The sequence below is a fragment of the Phaenicophaeus curvirostris genome, chromosome 12 (assembly GCF_032191515.1).
Source record: "Phaenicophaeus curvirostris isolate KB17595 chromosome 12, BPBGC_Pcur_1.0, whole genome shotgun sequence".
Taxonomy (NCBI): domain Eukaryota; kingdom Metazoa; phylum Chordata; class Aves; order Cuculiformes; family Cuculidae; genus Phaenicophaeus; species Phaenicophaeus curvirostris.
In genome coordinates, this window is record NC_091403.1 from 10,618,357 (window position 1) to 10,638,995 (window position 20,639).

The 20,639-nt window shown below is 45.0% G+C and overlaps 1 protein-coding gene across 1 annotated transcript; it reads right to left on the bottom strand.

Annotated features, from left to right (window-relative positions):
* Positions 1-432: 432 nt before the first annotated feature.
* On the bottom strand, positions 433-19,949 carry FAM174B (family with sequence similarity 174 member B). The gene is made up of 3 exons (XM_069866544.1): positions 19,668-19,949; positions 10,911-11,042; positions 433-4,282 (listed from the first exon to the last, which is right to left on the bottom strand). The coding sequence occupies exons 1-3, from the start codon at positions 19,937-19,939 to the stop codon at positions 4,279-4,281; spliced, it is 408 nt and encodes a 135-aa protein (XP_069722645.1). The 5' UTR covers positions 19,940-19,949; the 3' UTR covers positions 433-4,278.
* Positions 19,950-20,639: the final 690 nt, after the last annotated feature.

Below are 20,639 nucleotides of genomic sequence, written 5' to 3' on the forward strand. Positions count from 1 at the left end.
AGAAGCAAGACTGAAGTGGAAGGAAGTCTGCTTACTGGCTGTGGTGTGGCCCAACAACTGCAGAGAAGGGACAGGGCTTGGGTTGCTCAGCTGGGCTTGGAGTTAGTGGGTTCCCAAGCACCAAACAAGGCTTCAGATGAAGGTACTAGACATCATCGCTGTTGCAGAGGCTTTTGCCTTTCAAAACCAGATATAAGTCTGGCTTATCAGTGGGGATTTTGTGTGATTTAACACATTCCTCTTCCACAGTGCTAAAACCATTTTCTCCCTTGTCATGCTTTCAGTCAAGATCACAGGACAAAGGAATTTGCACTGCAGGGACTTGCAGCCTCCTAACAAGGGATCACACAAGGCTCTTGGATTCACTGAACCTCTCAACAAGCAACAGCCCCTTTCCCATTCATTCCCTAAACATAACACACCACACAAAGGGGGATTTCAAGAACTTGTTTAATGATGGCAGTTTCTACTGAAACATGAGAAGTCCATTTCTTACCATTTTTTTCTTAAAAAGAAGCTTTGGTCACAATGACAAATTCTCTTAAACATTTTTGAAACAAAGCTCAAGCAATTGCACAAAACAAAATGCACGGTCCTGACAAATCCTCACACAAAACCTGCAGCAGCAGAAACTCTTCTAATAGAAGAAAAAAACCTTAATGAAAACCATAACCTGCCACTCTCTGCAGAGATTATACCATGTACAGTGAATTAGAGGGAACAGTAATAAACAAAATGTTCAAACGCATTAGTGCTTGTGTGTTTGACTTCTACAAGTCAGTTTGGGCTTAGGACAAGCATAACAATAGCATGAGTTAAGTGTGTTAAACAAGGGTTTGCAGTCATCTCCCTATCTTCCAGGGGGGAAGAAAACCACAACAAAACACTAAATACAAAGCTACCTGGGCACTTTGAGTTAATTCAGCAGGCAAGCATGGCACGCCAGCTTCTGGCTGCTTTAATGTGATCTCTGGTGACAGGACTGTGGTTGGAGTAAAGAAGCTGCAATTCTCTGCAGGGTTTTTCTTCCACAGCACAGCATGCGCAAACAGAAAAGCCTCTAATTTGCTTTAGTAGCCTTTGCTATGAGTTGGTAGATTTTGCAAGCAGTGACTGAGCTACAGGCAGACATTTGTAGCAACACTGCTCTTTTCATTCTCTGTAACAAAAAAATACACCTTTCAAAATGCTCTTGAACAAAACATGTTTGACTATGCAACACAAAATAGCAGCAGATACCAAGACACATCACAGTCATAATCAGATTAAGTCTGCAATGTTAGATACACAGAACATTAAAGTAAAACATTCATGTAGTGGTTAATGGCTATTTCTTCTCCAATGAACTCCTAGAACTACCTGACCCAAACAGTTCAAATTATTAAAACTACATTTTAAACTAATTCCTACCATTAAAAAAATATTCATATATACTATTAGATGAGTCACATCAAGTGCTCTTAAAATCTTAACTAAATATAGCTATAGAATATTTAACCATACACTTTAAATCACATACAGCAACTTTTGTAGAGGTAAACATTGCCTCACATTTGCAATAGCAATCGAGTATCAAACAAAGCATTTGGATTATTTTCATGACCATGAGCAACTGGTGAGGTTGGCCTATTATTTCCACCAAGCAGCTACTGCTTCCCTATAAATACTTTTTAGCTTATGGCACACAGTTTGGGATCTCCCTAAGGAGCAAGAGCATCCCAGTGGCAGTTGGGCACCTCCATCTTAAACATCTTAAATAACTGGTCCCTGTTTGTCATTGATATTCAGCCACATCATGGAAAGAGTAGGATCTTTTAGCCATAAGCAAGAAAAGTGGATGGCCTTTGCCAGCCTCTCTCAGCAACTGATCTGAAGTTGGTGGATAAACTCCTGCTTTCAACAACTGACTCACCCTTGGAAAGAAGTGCCCTTCATGCACCTTTACCTCTCATCTTTCTCCTACATAACTTGGTCTCTCCTTTCGTTTGTCAAAGAGGAAGTTTCATTCCCTTGCTACTGCTCTTCCGGAGTGCCTCATGCTTCACCTAAGGAGTTTGGCAGAAGAGTGGACACAAACATGTTGCCATGGTGTCTGCTTAGACACAGCAGCCACCTCACTCTGTCACCTCCTTCTGCAAATGCAAACAGAAGCTTTTAACCCCTTTCTCTCCTCTCAGCATCACCGTTTCTCTGATTTCAAAAGGACTCTGGCTATGGAAGAAGTCCAATTCCTAGTCTGCAAAGTACTTTAGTCCTGAAGAAACGCAGCATTTCCTTTGGAATCATCCAGCCTTGGTCTGAGATCTGTTTTACACAGGCAGGGAAAAAGCCCCAGATATTATCTCAACCCACAGCGTTGTTCAACCTCATGGTCCCTGTGATTCCCACCAGTCAGAACATAGCCTGTTCACCCCTATTCTCACCTCGCAGGTGATGCATTAAATATTGCTTAGTAACAGTAATACGGAATGACTCAAACTCATTCCATGAATGAAAGTAACAGAGCGCTTTTATATTGCCTTGATGACTAATGTTAACACAACAGTCTGCTGTGGGATTTTTCCATCCAGGCTAAGTGGGCTGTTTGCAAAGCCTTTGCTGAGTCACAGCTAGGGAAAGCAAGCTGTGTTACGTGAGCTTCTTTGATAAAAGCTCAAGGCTGCTGGAAAGGGAAAAAAAAATTCCCCTTCACCTCCTTTTACTGACTGCAGGGCCCAAGGGAACGGTGCAGAACTGGTGTAGGTCACAGTATCATGACAAAGCAGTTCAGTGTTTTCAGCAAGCCTCAAATCTCAATTGGCCTTCGAAAAAAAAAAAAACCAAAAAAAAACCTCAAAACTGGCAGCTCGCTGCAAGCATGGTGCTTTGCCAGACACTCTGCAGTCTCCTTGAAGGGTTGTAATTGCAGGAGGGTAAGGGGTCAAGCAAACAGTGGGACAATGCTAAAATAACTGTAAAATGTGTTCCCCAAGAAAAGTGAGGTTCTAGCCAGTTTAAAAACCCAAAATAAAAGGTGTTATGGGGTGCAGTAAACAGAGAATGAACACGTCCAAGAGAAGCCTGAACTGCATCTGTGGTTACTTTAAAGGAAAACCACAAACTAAAGAAACTAAACCAGTTACTAGTTAGGTTTGCCCTTTCTAATGAGGGCCTGGAAAGCGTACATGGTTGCGGTCTCCTAAACCAAATACATCCACATGCAGCAATCTGATTCTCATAGTGTTATCCCACAGCCCTGACCTCTGCCGCACAAAGCACAGAAGGGCATGATGGTTAAAAATACATCCTTAAGTTAAATGGGATTTGTCAAGCAGGTGGCAGGGGAAAGCTTCCAGTTTAATACAGATTAAGATCACTTACATGAAGCTCCCATGAAAACTAAGAAATGTTCTTTCTGCAATCTAATCATTCCACGAGGACTTATTTTGCTTAGAAAAAGCAAATGATGAATTGTAGACAAGTTACAGTCAGCACAGGACACTACAAAACACTAGTTTTACTCCCTGTGGAAAGACAGAAAATTACAAAAATATATCTTCTTTAATCCAAGATTGTTGTAGTTTAGGGCATGCCTGATTCTTCCTATTTCCCCATGGTTTCAGGTACTGAAGTTGGGCTGATCAGAGCTCCTTGGGACAATGAGACTGTCATCACGAAAGCTTAGTGCAATTGTTGTTTCAAAATAAAAATCAGTAGCAAGTCAAAATTTTCCAAGAGTCAACCTCTCCCCATCCCCCCTCAAAATTCTAATCATACACTGTGGCATTTCAGCATAGCTTACATATTTACCACGTAAAGTCATAAATCACTTCTGTAAAGCCCAGAAAAATACAATACTTGATTTTTTTAAAGTTTAACAGTGACTGAAGTATTGAATTAGAATTTTGGAAAATAAGTCCTTGTTTCTATCTTCCTTTCTTTTTCTTCTTCCTTCTGCAAAACTTACTTATACCACAACGAGCTGCAAGTCAGTACATAGGGTTGCTTCTTTTCATGCTTTAGTGACACCACAGCCCTCCAAAAGCAAGAGAGAATCAAGTTTGCAAAGAGGAAATCTGGTCACTCCAACACAGCAGAATGGAAACCAGGGAACCAAATGGTGATGTTCTGGTTGGAAGATCTGCAGCCTGCTGTACAAACAGCACCTTGAGGAGGTGAGGCTTGGTTTGGTTCTAACACTGCAGAGAAGAAAGCCTCCCCTTTCACAGTTATGGCTTCAGCAGGTCCCTCGACAGCAGAATGACATCTTGCAGGACACCAACACTCCATGGAGCTGCTTTACCTGGAAAGCAGAAAGAATTAGTACAGCTATAGATTTGTAACTAAACAGCTCACAGCAGAGATGAGAACCCATATGCAAAGTGGAATAAAAACCAGGAAGCAACAAAGGGAAAAGCAGCATTATTCACCGTGATTGCCATCAGTTCCTTCCAGCAGTTATTTCCATGGTGACACTGGACCCTGATGTAATGTTAACACTGTGCCAAGAGAAGTTAGACCCAGCAAAGGAAAAAAAGAGTTATAGCAGACAAAAGCCAGATGCTGAAGGATCCTGTGACTGGCTACTGTACAGAACAAAGATGGGAGTGGGCACAGGCCGGGGCTGCTGTTTCACTGCACATGAAACAGTACCTTGGACCTCACAGCTTGCTTTTTTTTTAACACCAGTGCAGCCCCCTATTACCCAACACACATGGACTGTTCTCCATGCTATGGATTCTCCTCCCAACACCCTACTGCTTTAACTGCTTCAGGGTTCAAAAAAATAATCTTAACAAGAACTTGTTATATTCCATGAAAGAGGCAGGAGCCCTCCAGTAGAACTGCACTTCCAGTGTATCATCAACTGAACAGCAGAATGTGGTGTGCTCTGTAACAACCATTACAGCCACATGAGGAAAGAACCTGGCTTTTTGACCATCACATTCCTAACCTGCTGTAAACCCATGGGAAATCCTTAACAGCAGCACCAAAGCTTTAGAGATTTGTTTTAGTTATAGTAAGTAGCTGACTGTGTTAGTGATTTGCACCCCCTTCAGATGAGGATAAATGATACCCCTCCATTTATACACAACTTGTCACTGCTGCCTGCTAGAAAAAAAAAGTAAATTAAGCTGCTACAAACCCCAGTGCAATTCACCTAGCATCATCCAGAATGGCCTGCGGCTTTTGCTGTCAAAAAAATCCATTAAAGCTGCTCCCTCGAGAGTCGACACCTTGCTGTAACAAGCAGACAATACCATGCTCCATTCGGAACTGCACACGCAGTTAGGATCTGGAAAGGATGTATTCAAAGAGAAGACACCAATAGCCTAATTCTCATATTTTAGAGACTCCAGCACATCTGAGCCCTGCAACTGTGATGAAGCTGTTTCCACAGAGGTCAATGCTATCGGCACCTGAAAAAGGGATGAATCCAGAATCCAGCCTTTAGATGTGGTGCATCTTTCCTCTAAAACATCTGCAAGCTCTCAAAAGCCTTCTAGTTGCATTATGGTTAAATAGATGTTCCTGTCCTCTTCGCTCTGCCTGTCACCACTCCTTACACATAAGTCTTTCTGCTCTCTAGACCACTTTGGAAGATGCATTCCTAAAATGCTTCTGCATTTTGCTGGTGCTGCTGTTTGAGGAGAAAAAGACAATCCATGTGGAAAACAAACTGAGGAATTTCACTTAGCCAACAGGAACGATGCACGCTTCAATCCACCCCAAGAAAAACTTTCTTCTTTCAGTACTTATTCTGGAGCCTGACTTTGGGGCTGGGACAATTCCTGCTTTGGCATTTAAATTCCAAGTTTTTCCTTAACTCTGGGCTCTCATGCACCATGTATCACCCCAGACACAAAATGCTCTGTAGGGACAGTTGTGAAATTCATCCAGCTGGGCTCAGCAGGCATAGCAAGAGCAGAACGCACTGCCTCCAACAGCTGCAAGTCAGCAGGGAGAGGAGACACTGCTGATATCCCAGATTACTGAAGTGCTTTCAAAGCCTTTCATGTGCAAGGCACCACAGAATTTATTCAGCACTTGTTTTCAGTTTTCTATTGAAGCTGACAAGAAATCCCCTGATGAGCTACGCTAGAGTTAATAAGCTTTAATAAGCCAACAATTTTATTTACCTTTTCAGAAGCTGATTCTTTTTGCAGCTGTTTTATTTTCTTTTGTCTTACTACACAAAACAAGCAGAGTGCTCTGTAATGGGGGATGGACACTAACAGCAGTTTGTTAGGGACATCGGCCTGTAATCTACTTACTTCACTCCTCTCTTCTCAAGCATCACAGCGTTAACTGTCTGAAGAATCAATGGCTCAGCCCCGTAAACTAGAAGATCATGAAACCCATGCAACTTTCCCTTACCTTCTTGAAAATAAGTGCCAAAGGAGCAAAAAGAGGAGAAGGAAGTCTTAAAATCAAGATCTATTGGTGGGATGACATGAACACACTTGGAGCATGGGGTTTAGCTTTCCATTAACTCATTTTCCAAGATGTGCAGCAAGTGTAATCCCATCATAAAACATGAAAAAACAGCCGACATCTGGAAAATTATGACCAATACAGTTCATACGGTCCAAAAATCAATTGGACAGGGATACTTCTTGGCCTTCAGCAGCACAGATTGAACTGATGATCAAGAAACAAACACCCTTTCCATGTTCAGTTTGCTTTCTTTGTGTGGCTCTATAATAATTGCAGAACAATTCCTGAACTTCTTATCCAAATGCCTCTTTCGATGCCAGAGCAAATACAGACAGAAAGCCATATTAAAAACATGGTTCCCATGAAGCTTTTCAAGGAGGCGCTAATGTCTAAGTGATCTGGCATCTTTTCTCTGTGACAATCTTTGACTTACACTTTCAGCCTCCTGTCACACAGAAATTGTACTTGCAGGATTAGAGAAGCCATTGACAGAACCGCTTCACCGCTACTGAAATGAGATCGCAAAGGGGGTATCTAATCCGGCGCCGGCACGGCTCTGTATTTGTCAGAGGCAGGCAGTGGGTGGCTTTTGCATCCACAGAAAGAACTGTGTTTGGTTAAGAGTTTGAAGTAGCCTCATTAGCCTGCTTTACTGGAGAAAGGGGGTTATTCCTCATTGCTCCACAGCCCAAGGGAAGTTGCGGGTGGGATCTACCAGGAGCCCAAAACCTTAAAGCCTCCTGAAAAAAAAAAAAGTAAGAAAGAAAAGTAACAACCTTCATCCAACAGCCCAATTTCCACTGTCTGCTGTTGTTTCATGCCTCACGTAAGACTGGAAACAATTACACACAAGGACAAAGCATTAAAGGAAAGAAAATTAAATGCATGAGAACAATTGGAGAGGTATATGTTGTTTCTCCCCTGTTGCTGCTAGACAGCAACTGCCTTTTAATTAGAACACTGTTTGCATTATGTGGGGGAGACAGCACAGAATCTCAATTATGCCCCGAAACACAGATGCAAGTGCCAGTACAGATCTTTCAATGACGGGAGGGGACCTCAAACAAACCAGCCTACACACATCATCCTTAGCAAAGATGTATGCTACAAACCCAAACCAGGACTCAATTTATGACCTGCATCTCAGAGTAGGTTAATACTGGGGTAATGCCCATAGCATTATGCACAGGAAGTACCTAATGTACCTGACCAGCCCTTCAGACTTTTCCCTGCTGCTGTGCTGGTGTTAACCCCAGAGATGTGAAAGCAAAGGATTGTCTTGCAGTATAGATAAGTAACACTTGAATTGAATAAAGCCTGTAGTCCACCACAGCCAATGTGTCCCTACTGTGCTGCTCTTTGGAAAACTTGTTCCCTTTCCTCTCCATTCCCATCTTTTCTCAGAAGCCTGTATTTTAAAAATACTTCTGGTCCCTTTCTAGTGGAAAGTACAGAGCAAACACCACTGCAAATGATGACTTTACAGAGAATGGAGCATTTTCCTCATAGTTTCACAGCCTTTAAATAAAGAATGAACAGGACAAAAGATTCCAGCTAATTTCATGTGATATTCAGGAGCCAGGGAGACTGAAAATTCTAGGTTTAAACATCTATAGAAAGTTGGTTTCTGATGTAGATGCAGCAGCACAGTGTTACAACACTGAACGATGGGTGGTCCAGCCCTATGCCTATCTTCCACTACCAGCGTGTTGCAAAGAAATAAAGAATTAAGGAAAATGGGACGACGATTTGTTAGCCATGGCACTGCACCAGTGGATCATGCTGCAGTACGGGGTTGCATGAGGTTTAGACTCTCTGAAAGCAATCCAAGTAAAGGTACAGTCACCAAGGCAGCACCTGGTCTAAATCCCCTTGTCAAGACTCAGTAGCACAGACAGGCCAGAAGTCTAACGTGCCATAAACCACGTAAACGTTGCTGCTAGGAGGCTGTTTGAGTAACCCAAACAGTCACCGCAACTGATACTGACTGCTAGTAAAGCCGTGACTTCATTTGAAATAAATGGATAAAAGAGTGAGTGCAGAACAGTCTAGCCTGTACGTACTTGTCAGGAGACACCTGTCGTTCCTCTGTCCCCATCACAACTGCTTCCAGGTTGCTCCAGCTCATGATGTGTTCCTTTAGTTGGCCAACAAGCTGAAACAGCAGTATCATTCCATTCCTCATGCAACAACTGCACCTCTGCAGCTTCACCTGATGCATCTGGATAATTTATTTTTCTTCTTGAGATAAGGAAGAGGGGAAGCAATTAATGAAGACTCTTTTTAAACTAAGCGCTTGCTGAATAGCCAAACCAAATCTATCTCTCCAGTTATGTAGCTACCTGAAGGTAGCTTTATACCTCCCATTAACAACAGAAAGGGATAAAGTTACCTTTCCTTATCCCATCTTCCTGGAATCTGCACCCAGCTGCAAAAAACAAAGGAAGCCTTAGATGGCACAAGGCAACTATTTCCTGAACTCCACCTTGGGGTGAGGGCAGGTGCTGGGAATGGAACTCCAACAGAAGATCTGGTAGAAGTTAGTTCGCTGACTTACTGCAAACATGTCCAAGATGCTCTTTCTGCATTTCTAGCTGGTTTAAGGTGGATATCAATAGTCAAACTCAGCAATCCACATGTGCAAAGAAGTGTATTCAGTGATGACAGGAGATAGGAACTGTTTGGGGATGTAGTCTCCACACTGTGCAAAGGAATCAGAAGGTTTAATACCTTTTACAGCAAATGTATCCTCAAAGAAGCTTTCCCAAAATCAGTACTGCTGAGGGGTTGCCTGTAGGACGATCTCCCCTGCTAAACTGAGGCAGCTGTGCTTGAGCTAAAAAAACTTATGTCTGAAACAGCAAGGACTTCAGAAAATGTGGAATTTAATAGCTGTTGCACTGTGGCAGAAAGGAGGAAACACAGCTGAAAAAAAGGATTGGTTGGCTAAGAACCAAAACCCCCATAGTGTCTGAACAGAGCATCACACAAGGTGTGAAGAGCCGTTTGTACTGTGGAGGAACCCACGAACATCGAACGGTTTCTGCAAAAGCATCAACACAGCATGTGCTCCATGAAAGCAATGTCAGACCACAGCTCTCATGAGTCAGATGGTTTCCAGCAAGCTCCATTCTCTGTTCATCTAACATTTTATTATTAGACATCTTATCCTGAAGCACTGCCGTGACTGAGAATCTTCTGCTCTCACTCTTTGGATAGCCCCTCTGATCCAGCTACCAAAAGTTCACAGAGAAAGTACTCAGTTAAGAGGAAGAGGGGCAGGTGATGTGGGCTGTTCAATTAGGCCATGGCGAGGCAGATCTCTGCAGTCTGGGTTTAACAAAGATCAGTCCCAAAGTTAAAACTGCACAACTCTGAAATTATTAAAGCAAACACAGGGCAGCCACAGAGAACAGCAAGGACTGATCAGAGTCTTTTAATTCAAGAACTAGTTACTAACACAAAAAGGCTCAACTCACACCCTTCACTGTTTCATGGCTTCCATCTATTGTCTGGCTTTTGTAGAGAAATAATGCAGTTATTTTGAGAACAACCAGCAGAATATGTGGTGGAACATGTTTTAATATGCTAGTACGCGTATACTTAAATGTGTTGTTCCCCTCTTCCAAAGTTAGGGGATGGGCAACATGAATAAAATCTCCACTTAGAAGCTGTCAAGATCTGTGTTTTTATAATTAGGAGAGCTTATTTCAGCCAAAGTGAGACAGATTTTAGAGCAGGCCTTATTTGGATGAGAATGGAACTTGAATGCTGTGGATGGCTTGATGCAAGCAAAGATAAGAGATGCCAATACCCTGATGCCATAAATCAATGTGCAGCATCTTTATGTGCTGAGTGGTTGCTATAAATCTCCAGCCCAGAATAGGCACCAAAAGTTTTGGGTTGTCATACCGCTTCTATCTCAGGAAGGCAAACACATTTAATTAAAGTTTGTTGCTAAGGGATAACTGCTAGTAAGGGACCACAGTCCTGTCTTTGTCACAGGACAACATGAGAGCACTCTGGTACAAACCCAGAGGTTGGTGGAGATTTGCCATCATTTCCCCCCTGGGGTCATGGCAATGCCTGGGAAAGCAGCTCTTAATGCACCTCCCTCCATCCAGTATGTGCAAAGACACCGAGTGCACACAGGAACAACTGCCAACAGCTGCCCAAGAGGGGAATTTTAGTCTGTTAAACTTTGTTAGCTATTTAGGGAACGTGTATCTCATTGTGCTGCTCTGCAGAGGAAAGAAGAGGGCAGACAGTCTAGGGGTAGAAATGCAGTTATTACAAGAGCAGGAGAGTAGAGAGCAATGTGTGCTGCGAACAGGTAGAGAGGCTGAAAAGGAGAGTGATAACGCCTGGGCAAAGCGAAAGGGAGACTGACACTGCCTCATCTCTGCCAAGCTGTCCCAGCAGACAAAAAAAAGAGCTGTCTTCGCTAATAAGAGTTCAGTGAACAAGCCTAACCAACAGGCAGACAGCAGTACCTGTATTTCACATCAAACACTGTTGAGTCTTCATCCTCATCGTCTTCTTCGTTCAGAGGAGCCATTTCTACCCGCTCGGCTGGAGTGGTGATTATGTCGTACTTCCTGGTCTTCTTAATCCTCTTTCCAGACCTGAAACACGAAGGGAAGCATCGTTTTTGTAAAGTATTCCTCGGAGACACTGAAGCTGTTCCCACTGACACCAAATCACTGCCCTTTTTGATTCAGACCTCCCTAGACACAAAGCCCGTGCAGCCAGCCTGTAACCCTTCTTGCTGCCTTTCCAAGGCCACCATTTGTACCCGCCAGTGTAGAGCAGTTTCTCATCAACTGCAATCCAGATCAACATCAGACGTTCGAATGCTGACAAACCAGAGACCTTCTGGTGCCCAGGACAGGCACAAGAACCCAGCAGCCCACCACATCATCCTGCTGCTACCCTCAATAAATTAGACGTGGGCTTAATCAGCAGAAGCCGCGAACAGTTTAGCAGATATGTTTAAATGAGAAAGTCCAAGTTAAGCCCTGCTGAGACAAGGGAATATTCTAGGCAGAATTATAAGGAGCAGAGGGGTGGTGATGTTTGGGTACAAACAGCCTGTTCTCATTTTTCCTATCAGGCCAAGCTCAGGACACGCAGAGCGACAGCCCTGAGCCTTGTCTGAGATGTTTCATGCTCTACGCCATGTAAATGCTATCAAAAATAATCAACTACTATTCAAAGCTAACTGTACCACCTCTCCTCCTATAGACACCAGCCTTACTTTCTTTTTGAGATGCTCACACACTTGCGTGTCCCATGGTTTTGAGAGATCTATTTTCTAGCAATTTACTTCCAATTAATACACAATTGGTGCCTGGCTTTTCAGCTAATTCTCTCCCCCTAACTTGAATTGCACAGGTCCTTTTTACTTCACCTACTGCTTTCATGCATATTAGAAGGGTCACATTGCTCGTGCATTAATCCAGTTTTGTGATTATGTATTAAAGAAGGTGTATGGCTAGCCTTTGCGGAGAAAAGTGGGTGGTTCTGGTTAACAAACTGCAGAATTTTCCCTTTTATTAAACAAAACTGGCAACTGCCAAACATCATAAAGGAATGGGTGCAGGCACAAGCAAGAAGCCCCTAGTTTTTGGTAATCACAGCTATAATTCCAAGGAGACGGCACATCACGAATACACTTCCACCATCAAGATCTCGTCCCAGCATGTCATGCAAGGTGTGCCAGATTCAACACTGCCATTTTTACATCAAGAACAGAAGCCTATTAAAGAGTTATACAGCAGCAAAAACCAAGATGAGAGCATTACAGATAGACTGGAACTCGAGGCCTGCATTTGCATCTCCACCGCAACCATCCCTTCCAGGCTTAAAGTACAGGAAATTTAAATTGGTGAACAGCTCCTATGTGGAAGTCTCAGTGCCTCTGCCTAGCACTGCTTTTGGGCAGTAGTCCAAGAACCGGTCTGAACAAACCGGTCCCAGCCCTTGGGATGGAGCAGTTTGCCTTTCCTCCCTGCTCTGAAGGCTAAGGTTGCACCATAAACAAGAAGAAAGTCATCTCTTGTCATCTAATCTTTATAGAAATCTGTGCTGTTGTGTCACGTACAGCACGGGGTAGTTTGTTCTCTTTCTGCTGCTGTTGAAACAAGCAATTTTATATCTAATACAGTAGGACTCTTAAACCAAACACTTGAAAATTCTTTTGAAAACACTCCTTTATGTTATTCTGCTTTTCAGCCAAGACCTAGCAGCAAATGATGCAGGGAGGTCGCATCTTACAAGCAATGCATTGCTTTTACAAGAAGCATTTACTCACACTGTAAAGCCTAAACACAGAGCAAAACTAACCCATGTCTACCTGTCAGAACAAACCAAGACAAAGCAGCTTCCACGCACAGTCCGCAGGCGGGCCCACAGGTTCACTCATTTAAGACCTCACCTGCACACCAGGACCACTTTATTGAGACATATCCTCCCTTATTCCCTCCATTAGAAAATTTAACTTATTCTATGGAGTTCATCTTACAGCAGTTAATATTGGAGTGTTTGAAGCAATTACTGCAGAATGGATATTCTTAAAAATGGAAACCTGGAACCCTTTAGCCTCCAGCTACTAATTAGCCTATTTGGGCTACACTTTAAAGAGAACCTGGAACGGAACTTGCTGTACAGCCATCTATTAATCCTCCACAACCCGCACTTAACCACAGTGCTCATTTAGAAAAGTGAGGCAGCTTGGTGTGCTGCTGGTTTTTGCCTAAGCCACTACACTTAGTTGTTTGCCATTGGCAGGGGTGAAAGGGTCTTTCCTTGCCTCCTCTCCCTCAATTAATCCTACACGAGACTACTTAGCTAATTTCTCATTAATCTGCACTTTCAAGTGGTCCATTTTCTCACACTTGCTTATTTGAATGACACTCCTAGGCTTCATAAATACTAGAAGAATTACCCAAGCTAACTTTAAAAGCAAGCCTTGGGAGTGTCCCTGTATGCACACAAAACAAGTCCGCCTGTCAGGAAACGGCTGCACATTAAAACTGCTGAACCTCAGTGGAATCCCTGTTATCATCAGTGACGACAATGCCAAAGGAAAAGCATTTCATCCGGCGGGTGGGACCAGGCAGCATCTTTTGTTTGCAGACAGACAGCAGAGTCAGCGGAGCAGCACAGGGCAGGAACTACAGAATACAAATGCTTCATGAACTTTGCAGACCTCCTGGGTAGGATCAGGACACGTTAGCCCTCACAGCTAAAGAGAGGATCGTCTTTCCAGAAACATTGTTTCTGTGAGGCCTTGGTCAGAGTCTGCCCCTTGCATAACGACAAGCTGAAATACTCCCCAGGTGGTTTAGCTGAGGTAGAAGCAGTACTAGGTATTTCAGCACAGAAACTGGTGGTGAACTAGGTATTTCAGCACAGAAATGAAGCTGGTGAAGGGGCTGGAGAACAGGCCTTATGAGGAACAGCTGAGAGAGCTGGGGGTGTTTAGCCTGGAGAAGAGGAGGCTGAGGGGAGGCCTCATTGCTCTCTACAACTACCTGAAAGGAGGTTGTGGAGAGGAGGGTGCTGGCCTCTTCTCCCAAGGGACAGGGGACAGGACAAGAGGGAATGGCCTCAAGTTCCCCGCCAGGGGAGGTTTAGGCTGAACATTAGGAAAAAGATTTTCACAGAAAGGGTCATCGGGCACTGGCAGAGGCTGCCCAGGGAGGGGGTTGAGTCACCTTCCCTGGAGGTGTTTAAGGGACGGGTGGATGAGGCGCTGAGGGACATGGGTTAGTGATTGATAGGAATGATTGGACTCAATGATCCAGTGGGTCTCTTCCAACCTGGTGATTCTATGATTCTATGAAACCGTCTTCCACTTAAAAAAAAAAAAATCCCACATCGCTTCTGCTGTCTGATTTCAGCCACCTACAGTAATCAGCAGCGGATGCTACAGGTCTTGCACGGAATCATCACTAGGAGGAAAACAAAAAGTTAACCACAGCCAGGGACAATAACCTTTCACTTTAGGCCCAGCGCTGCTCCCACCAAAACCAGCTCGCTGGTGTTAGCAGAAGGCAGGCGTAGTGAGCACAGTGCTCAACGGAGAGAAGATGAAGAATCATGCACGGAACACAGGAGGCAGTTTTCAGTTCCTCCTGAGCTGTTCGGCCACCGTGGTGTTCACGCACTGGCACTGCCCTTGGGCTCAAATGCCTGCAGCACCGCGCACCATGCCAGTGTTTGGTCCATCAGAAATCAGATGTATTCCCTCCACTCTGCTGCACAGTGCAGGGAGGGACAACAGAGTGAGATGGGCTGGAACAGAACACTGACTTAGTGTCTCTGTATTTTGACCAGGGGCTATTTTGACCAAGCACCAGTCACATGCAGCACTTCGTCCTCCCTTCCAAGACATCATGCGGCTGAGTAAATGCTCAAGTCAACTCACTAGTTCATTATATTATTTATGCCTCTAATCTATTTTAGTCAACAACTCTGATACTCAAAGATAATGCTTGTTTTGATCCAGAGAGAGAGGTCTTTGCACTTCTAATCCAGCACTAAAACTTTGTTCCACGAGATGCAAAGGGAGGGGACTACCCCCTGGAAAAAAACCCAAAACACCTTATCCCTTCTTGGCACCGTGCTTATTAGAAGTTTGATCAAGCCAGCTACAACCTTTCTTCTACAACTACAGCAATGTTATAACAGGAATGGAATTGGGACCAATTTATTTGCTGTTAATTGGCTCCCCATGCAGTTTACAAAAAACATCATGGATATATTAACCCGGGCGACCTCCAGGTTTACTACCAGCTGATGAATTAGATCAAAAATATTCTGTCTGGGTATCTCTGCTCTCTGGATGGTGCTGTATACAATGAAGTTAAACCATATTTTGGGGTCGGTTGTTTTGTTAGGGTTTTTTTCCTTCTCAATTTAAAGTCATTTTAATGGTGAGTTTTTCTTTCCTGTCTTTGCTAGAGTACTCTAACTGGTTATAACACAACGAATTTTAAATCAAAGTTTCTGGAGTTAAGTTTTGGATGTCCTGGAGCAATAGCCCAGCTCATAGAACAATGGGTCTTGTATCCTGTGATCATATGCTTGAACCTTTCTCCTCAGTTTCAGTAATTTATACCAGTTTTGCAAGTACTGGAAAACTAAGCTCAAAGTTATTTAAGGAAGAAATCAAAATCAAGTAACAAGCAAGGTAACAAAGCAATGACTTATAAAATAAGCAGGTAGCTTCTCTCTCAAAGGAGTAGCAGCCTTTTCCAGCCTGCGTTCTGTTCACTGAAGGACAGGTCAAGACATGCAGCAAACACTTAGAGCACAGTTTGCTGCAACTAAAGCTTTGGCTTGCTTTCAGCTGGCCCACTGGAGCAGAAGTAACTTAACCAGTTTCCCTAGAAGGCATACAGTCTACCAGCATAGATGGCCACATCTGAAAAATGATGTTTCCTGGGAGCTGACCCTAAGAATCATATTGGAATGAAATGACCTGAGCTGGAGAGAGAAATAGGGCAGAATACGGGGGCAGAAACAGACCAAAGAGTGAATTTAGCCGCATGAACCATTCACAAGCTGTTGCAAGATCCTGCATTTCTTGGTAATACAAACTACCCAGCTATTTGATTGAGAACAACATGGAATTTGGTCTGCTGTGGAAACAGTTTTGGTTTGAGAGTATAGGAGAGAAAGCAAGCCTAGAACTGAGCTTGCAAAAATTATATATATTATAGCAAAGTAGGCCTTGCCACACACAGACATTTGCCCAAGTCTCAGCTGGCCTTTCCAGTCCCTAGCAGCCACAGAGAGAAAAGAAATTCAGAGCACTCTGGGTCATACCACATTCTGATGCCACAGGAACATCAGATGAATTCAGAACCTAACATTCCTAAAAGGAATGAAGAGGCATTTCTGAGTGTTGCCTTAAAAACAGAGTCAGAAAGCTGGAGAAATTTATCTGTCCCTGCCCAAACCGAAAAAGGAAAATAATACATACATAAAAATGCATACAAATGAGATGTATAAAAAAATAAACCCAACGCCTGTGACAAGAATATCAGGCCGCTCACGAGTTCATTTCATCTCCACAACCCATATCTAAAAGGATAATTTACTTCAAGCAACCCAGCACAATTTCACAGTGAAGGTTTAATCAAAGATTGGATTTCAGCAAAATCTCTTTAATAGGAATCCATGACACTTCAGAAAAAAAATCACAATGTTTTTTACTAAGTACGAACAAAGCTCCTACTCTGATGGAGAAAAGCTTTACACTTATTGAGGGTAAATCCCTTATCTCTTCAGCAACAGAATCTCCCCCAATCTATGCTGTCAGGTACAAGTGTTACACTGCACAAACATACCTGTTGTTATTCTTGTCTCATTTGCAACTGTTTGCAAACAAGTGCTCAGTCAGATAAAGAAAGAAACATTCTCAGAAGCTGAAAGCTTCATCTTCCATTTCCCTTGCAGGTTCTGTTACAGATATAGGAGAGACCTCAGAGGGATTTTCTTTTTTACTTATCTAATGCTGTATTAGCTCTGAGTAGTTGCATAACGACGACTTTGGCATGGGAGAATTAATCCATCATTCCCAAGGTGACTTTAACCTGGACCTGATTATTGTATAGGGAAAGGTCTTTAAAGGATATCAGTTTGCTTTCTTTGGCAAGAAATGTTCAGCCTTACACCAGGTCTCCTTGACACAAAGTCTCGCTTTATACCCAGAAGAAATTGAGGCAGAGGAAATAAACTCTCCAAGATCAGAGAGAACTACAAGTAAAAACTTAAGCTTTGTGTTCTGGACTTAGTTATAGACCTTCTTATTTCTAGCTCACATACCTACTATCAGTTTTGCTGTGTTTGTCCATGACAACTTTACAACAGCTGCAAAGTGGTTATATTGATTAAAAAAAATCTCTTCAATATTTTACTGGGTTCTCCAAACCAACTCAGTTTAATGAGCAAATTTATTTGCATTGCCTTTTGCCAGCTGCTGCAGCAGGTAAGAAGAATTTAGCTAAATGTCAATTTCTTTAGAAAATATCAGTTCTTATTATTTTGGTCTTTATGACCACACTTTATAATACCACCATTGTGAGCACTGCCCTTCCCACATGGAATTAATTCAGAAGCAGGAGAAGCAAAGCATTCAGCTGCATACACTGTGTAAATACAAAGGAGCTGCCTGAAGACAGAACAAAGAAGAAATCGCCAACTGCACTTGTTGAACTCCTCTTGTTACCTGAGACTCAGTGCACCTCCTCCCGAAGCCGAGAACCTGCTGTTCCACTCTCCAGGCTCTTTCCTGCCAGAAGCCAGATGACTGCTCACTAATGAAAGTCTGCAATCTTCCTGGCAAAGCTGGGCTCAAACAGACAACAACTTTTTATTCGTAGACTGCACGAGACAGAGACAGGCTCCAGTGCACCGAGGGGAATCTCACGACTACCCCGAGGTAAGTAACCATTAACAGTAAAGGTACTAAATGGAGCTTTGATATTGGCTTTCCTTCTGCTCTGGCAATAAGCCAAGACGAAGACTGGCTTTGTAAAGGGATTGAGTTTAATTTGCTCCCATCCCTCCCACTGGGAAATGCTATGTGAGTTTCAAGGGCTGTCTGCACCAACGCTAACCCACTTCAGCAGCATAAACTGGCCCGTGCCAGTTATGCCACACTAAATGGATGAGATCCAAGCACCCAGTGGATGCAAACGTCCGCCCAGCTTCCTGCTGCTCACTTGCACTCCTCCCAGCTCTGTGAGCAACTTTTTCTTTCCTTCTGTGCTGGGAGCAGGAGGTTGCATTCACCAGCAATCTACCTGCCTGAAACATCAGGGTGTTTGATTTTACAGCACTGAGCACAGCTCTAGTCAAAGCAGGGTTGTGGTCTAAAACAGCATCTACTTTTGGTTACACTGAGACTCCTCAAGACTATCTCCTTAAGCTTAACTAAAAGAAAAAAAATTATTTGTCTTGTGCACTCAGCATGAGTTACTACAGCAATGGCATCTGCACCATCCCATGAGTGCACACAACCACACATGGATGAGGCTGGATGAAACCTCTCAAGACCAAGCAGGACCATTCAGAGCTGACTATCTAGCTGGGCTTCAAGTATCTCCACAAATGGAGACCCCATAACCTCCCTGAGCCACCTACTACAGCAATCCACCACCCTTACAGAGAAAAAACATGTATTTCTGTATGTTCAGATGAAGCTTCTCATGTTGCGGCTTGTGCCTACTCTGGTCCCCAACCATTGCCATGACCTGACACCTGAAAAAAGCCACACAAGACCCAACTCCTGCCCCATTTTTCTGCAGAATCACAGAACAGTTTAGGTTGGAAAACATCTTTAGGATCAAGTCCAACCATAAACCTAACACTGCCAAGTTCACCACTAAACCATGTCCCTAAGCACCACATCTACACAACTTTCAAACATCTCCAGGGATGGAGACTCAACCACTTCCCCTGGCAGCCTGTTCCAATGATTGACAACCTTTTTGGCAAAGTAATATTTCCTAACATCCAGTCTAAACCACCCTTGTCGCAACGCGAGGCCACTTCCTTTCATCTTATCACTTGTTGCCTGGGAGAAGAGACCAACACCTGCCGCACCACAACCTCTTTTCAAGCAGCTGTCGAGAGCAATAAGGTCTCCCCTCAGCCTCCTTTTCTCAGAGCAACCCCAGTCCCCCCGTTGCTCCTACCCCAGTCCCCATGCTGCTCCTGGAGAGGGTGACAAGGTCTCGCTTTGGCCTCCACTTCTACAGGCTAAACAACCCCAGTGCTCTCAGCTGCTCCTCATAACACTTGTGCTCTAGCCCCTTCCCCAGCAATGTTTCCCTTCCTTGGATACATTCCAGACCCTCGATACCCTTCTTGCAGGGACAGGAGCTGGAATCGGTGATCCTTGCGGGTCTCTTCCAACTCAGGTCATTCTATGATTCTTGTACTGAGGGGTCCAAACCTGAATACAGGGTTCAAAGTGTGGAAACGGAGGATGGGGGATAGGGGATAAGGGATAGGGGACAGGGATGGGGATAGGGGGTAAGGAGTAGGGATAGGGGATAAGGGGTGGGGATAGGGGATAGGGGATAAGGAGTAGGGATAGGGGATAAGGGGTAGGGATAGGGGATATGGGACAGGATAGGGATGAGGGACAGGGGATAGGGGACAGGGGGGATAGGGGACGGGGATGGGGGACGGGGATGGGGGACGGGGATGGGATGAGAGGGGGTGCCGGGTACCTGAAGACGCGGAGCAGGAGGCAGGCGATGAGCGCGGCGGTGAGCGCGCAGGCCCCGATGACGGCGGCCTTGAGCGCGGAGAGGTCGCGCAGCAGCGCGGGCACGGGGCGGAGCCGCGCTCCGCTGCGGTTGCCGGGCGGCTCGGCGGGCAGGCGGCTGCCGTTCAGCCCCGCCGCGGGCTCCTGGCTGCCCCGGGCCCCGGGCGGCACGGGCAGCAGCAGCGGCAGCAGCAGCCAGGCCGAGAGCAGCAGCAGCGGCCCCGCAGAGCGCATCCTGCACCGCGGCCGCGCTGCCGGGGCCCGCACCGACCGCCCCGGGGCGGGGACAGGGGCGGGGACAGGGGCGGGGAGAAGGGAGAGGGGAGGGGAGATGGGGTGGGAGAGGGAGAGGAAGGGGGAGAGGGAGGGGAGAGGGGAGTGGGGAGGAGATGGAGAGGGAGTGGGATAGGGAGAGGGAATGGGGACAGGGGAGGGCAGAGGGGACAGGGAGAAGGGGTGCAAGAGGATAGGAAGGGAGAGGGGAGGGGGGTAGGAGAAGGGAGAGAGAGGAGAGGGAAAGGGAGAGGGCATGGGAAGGAGGAGAGGAAGAGGGAGAAGGAGAAGAAGAGGGGATGGGAAGAGGGGAGGGGAGGGGATGGGATGGGATGGGATGGGGAGAAGGGATGGGAGAGGGGACGGGGAGAAGGGAAGCAAGAGGATGAGGAGAGGGGGAGGGGGAGGGGATGCCAGAGAATGGGAGAGGAGAGGGGAGAAAGGGTGGGAGAACAGATGGGGATGGAGATGGGGAGAGGGCATGGGATGGGATGGGATGGGAGAGGGGATGGGAGAGGAGAGGAGAGGAGAGGAGAGGAGAGGAGAGGAGAGGAGAGGAGAGGAGAGGAGAGGAGAGGAGAGGAGAGGAGAGGAGAGGAGAGGAGAGAGGATGGGGAAAGGGGAGAGGGAATGGGAAGGGGATGGGAGGGGGGAGGGAGAG

Excerpts from the sequence above, each read along its gene's own strand:
- FAM174B (XM_069866544.1), bottom strand. The coding sequence starts at position 19,939 with ATGCGCTCTGCGGGGCCGCTGCTGCTGCTCTCGGCCTGGCTGCTGCTG. Across the intron at positions 11,043-19,667 it reads CTCCTGCTCCGCGTCTTCAG|GTCTGGAAAGAGGATTAAGA; the intron begins GTACCCGGCACC and ends TTCGTGTTTCAG.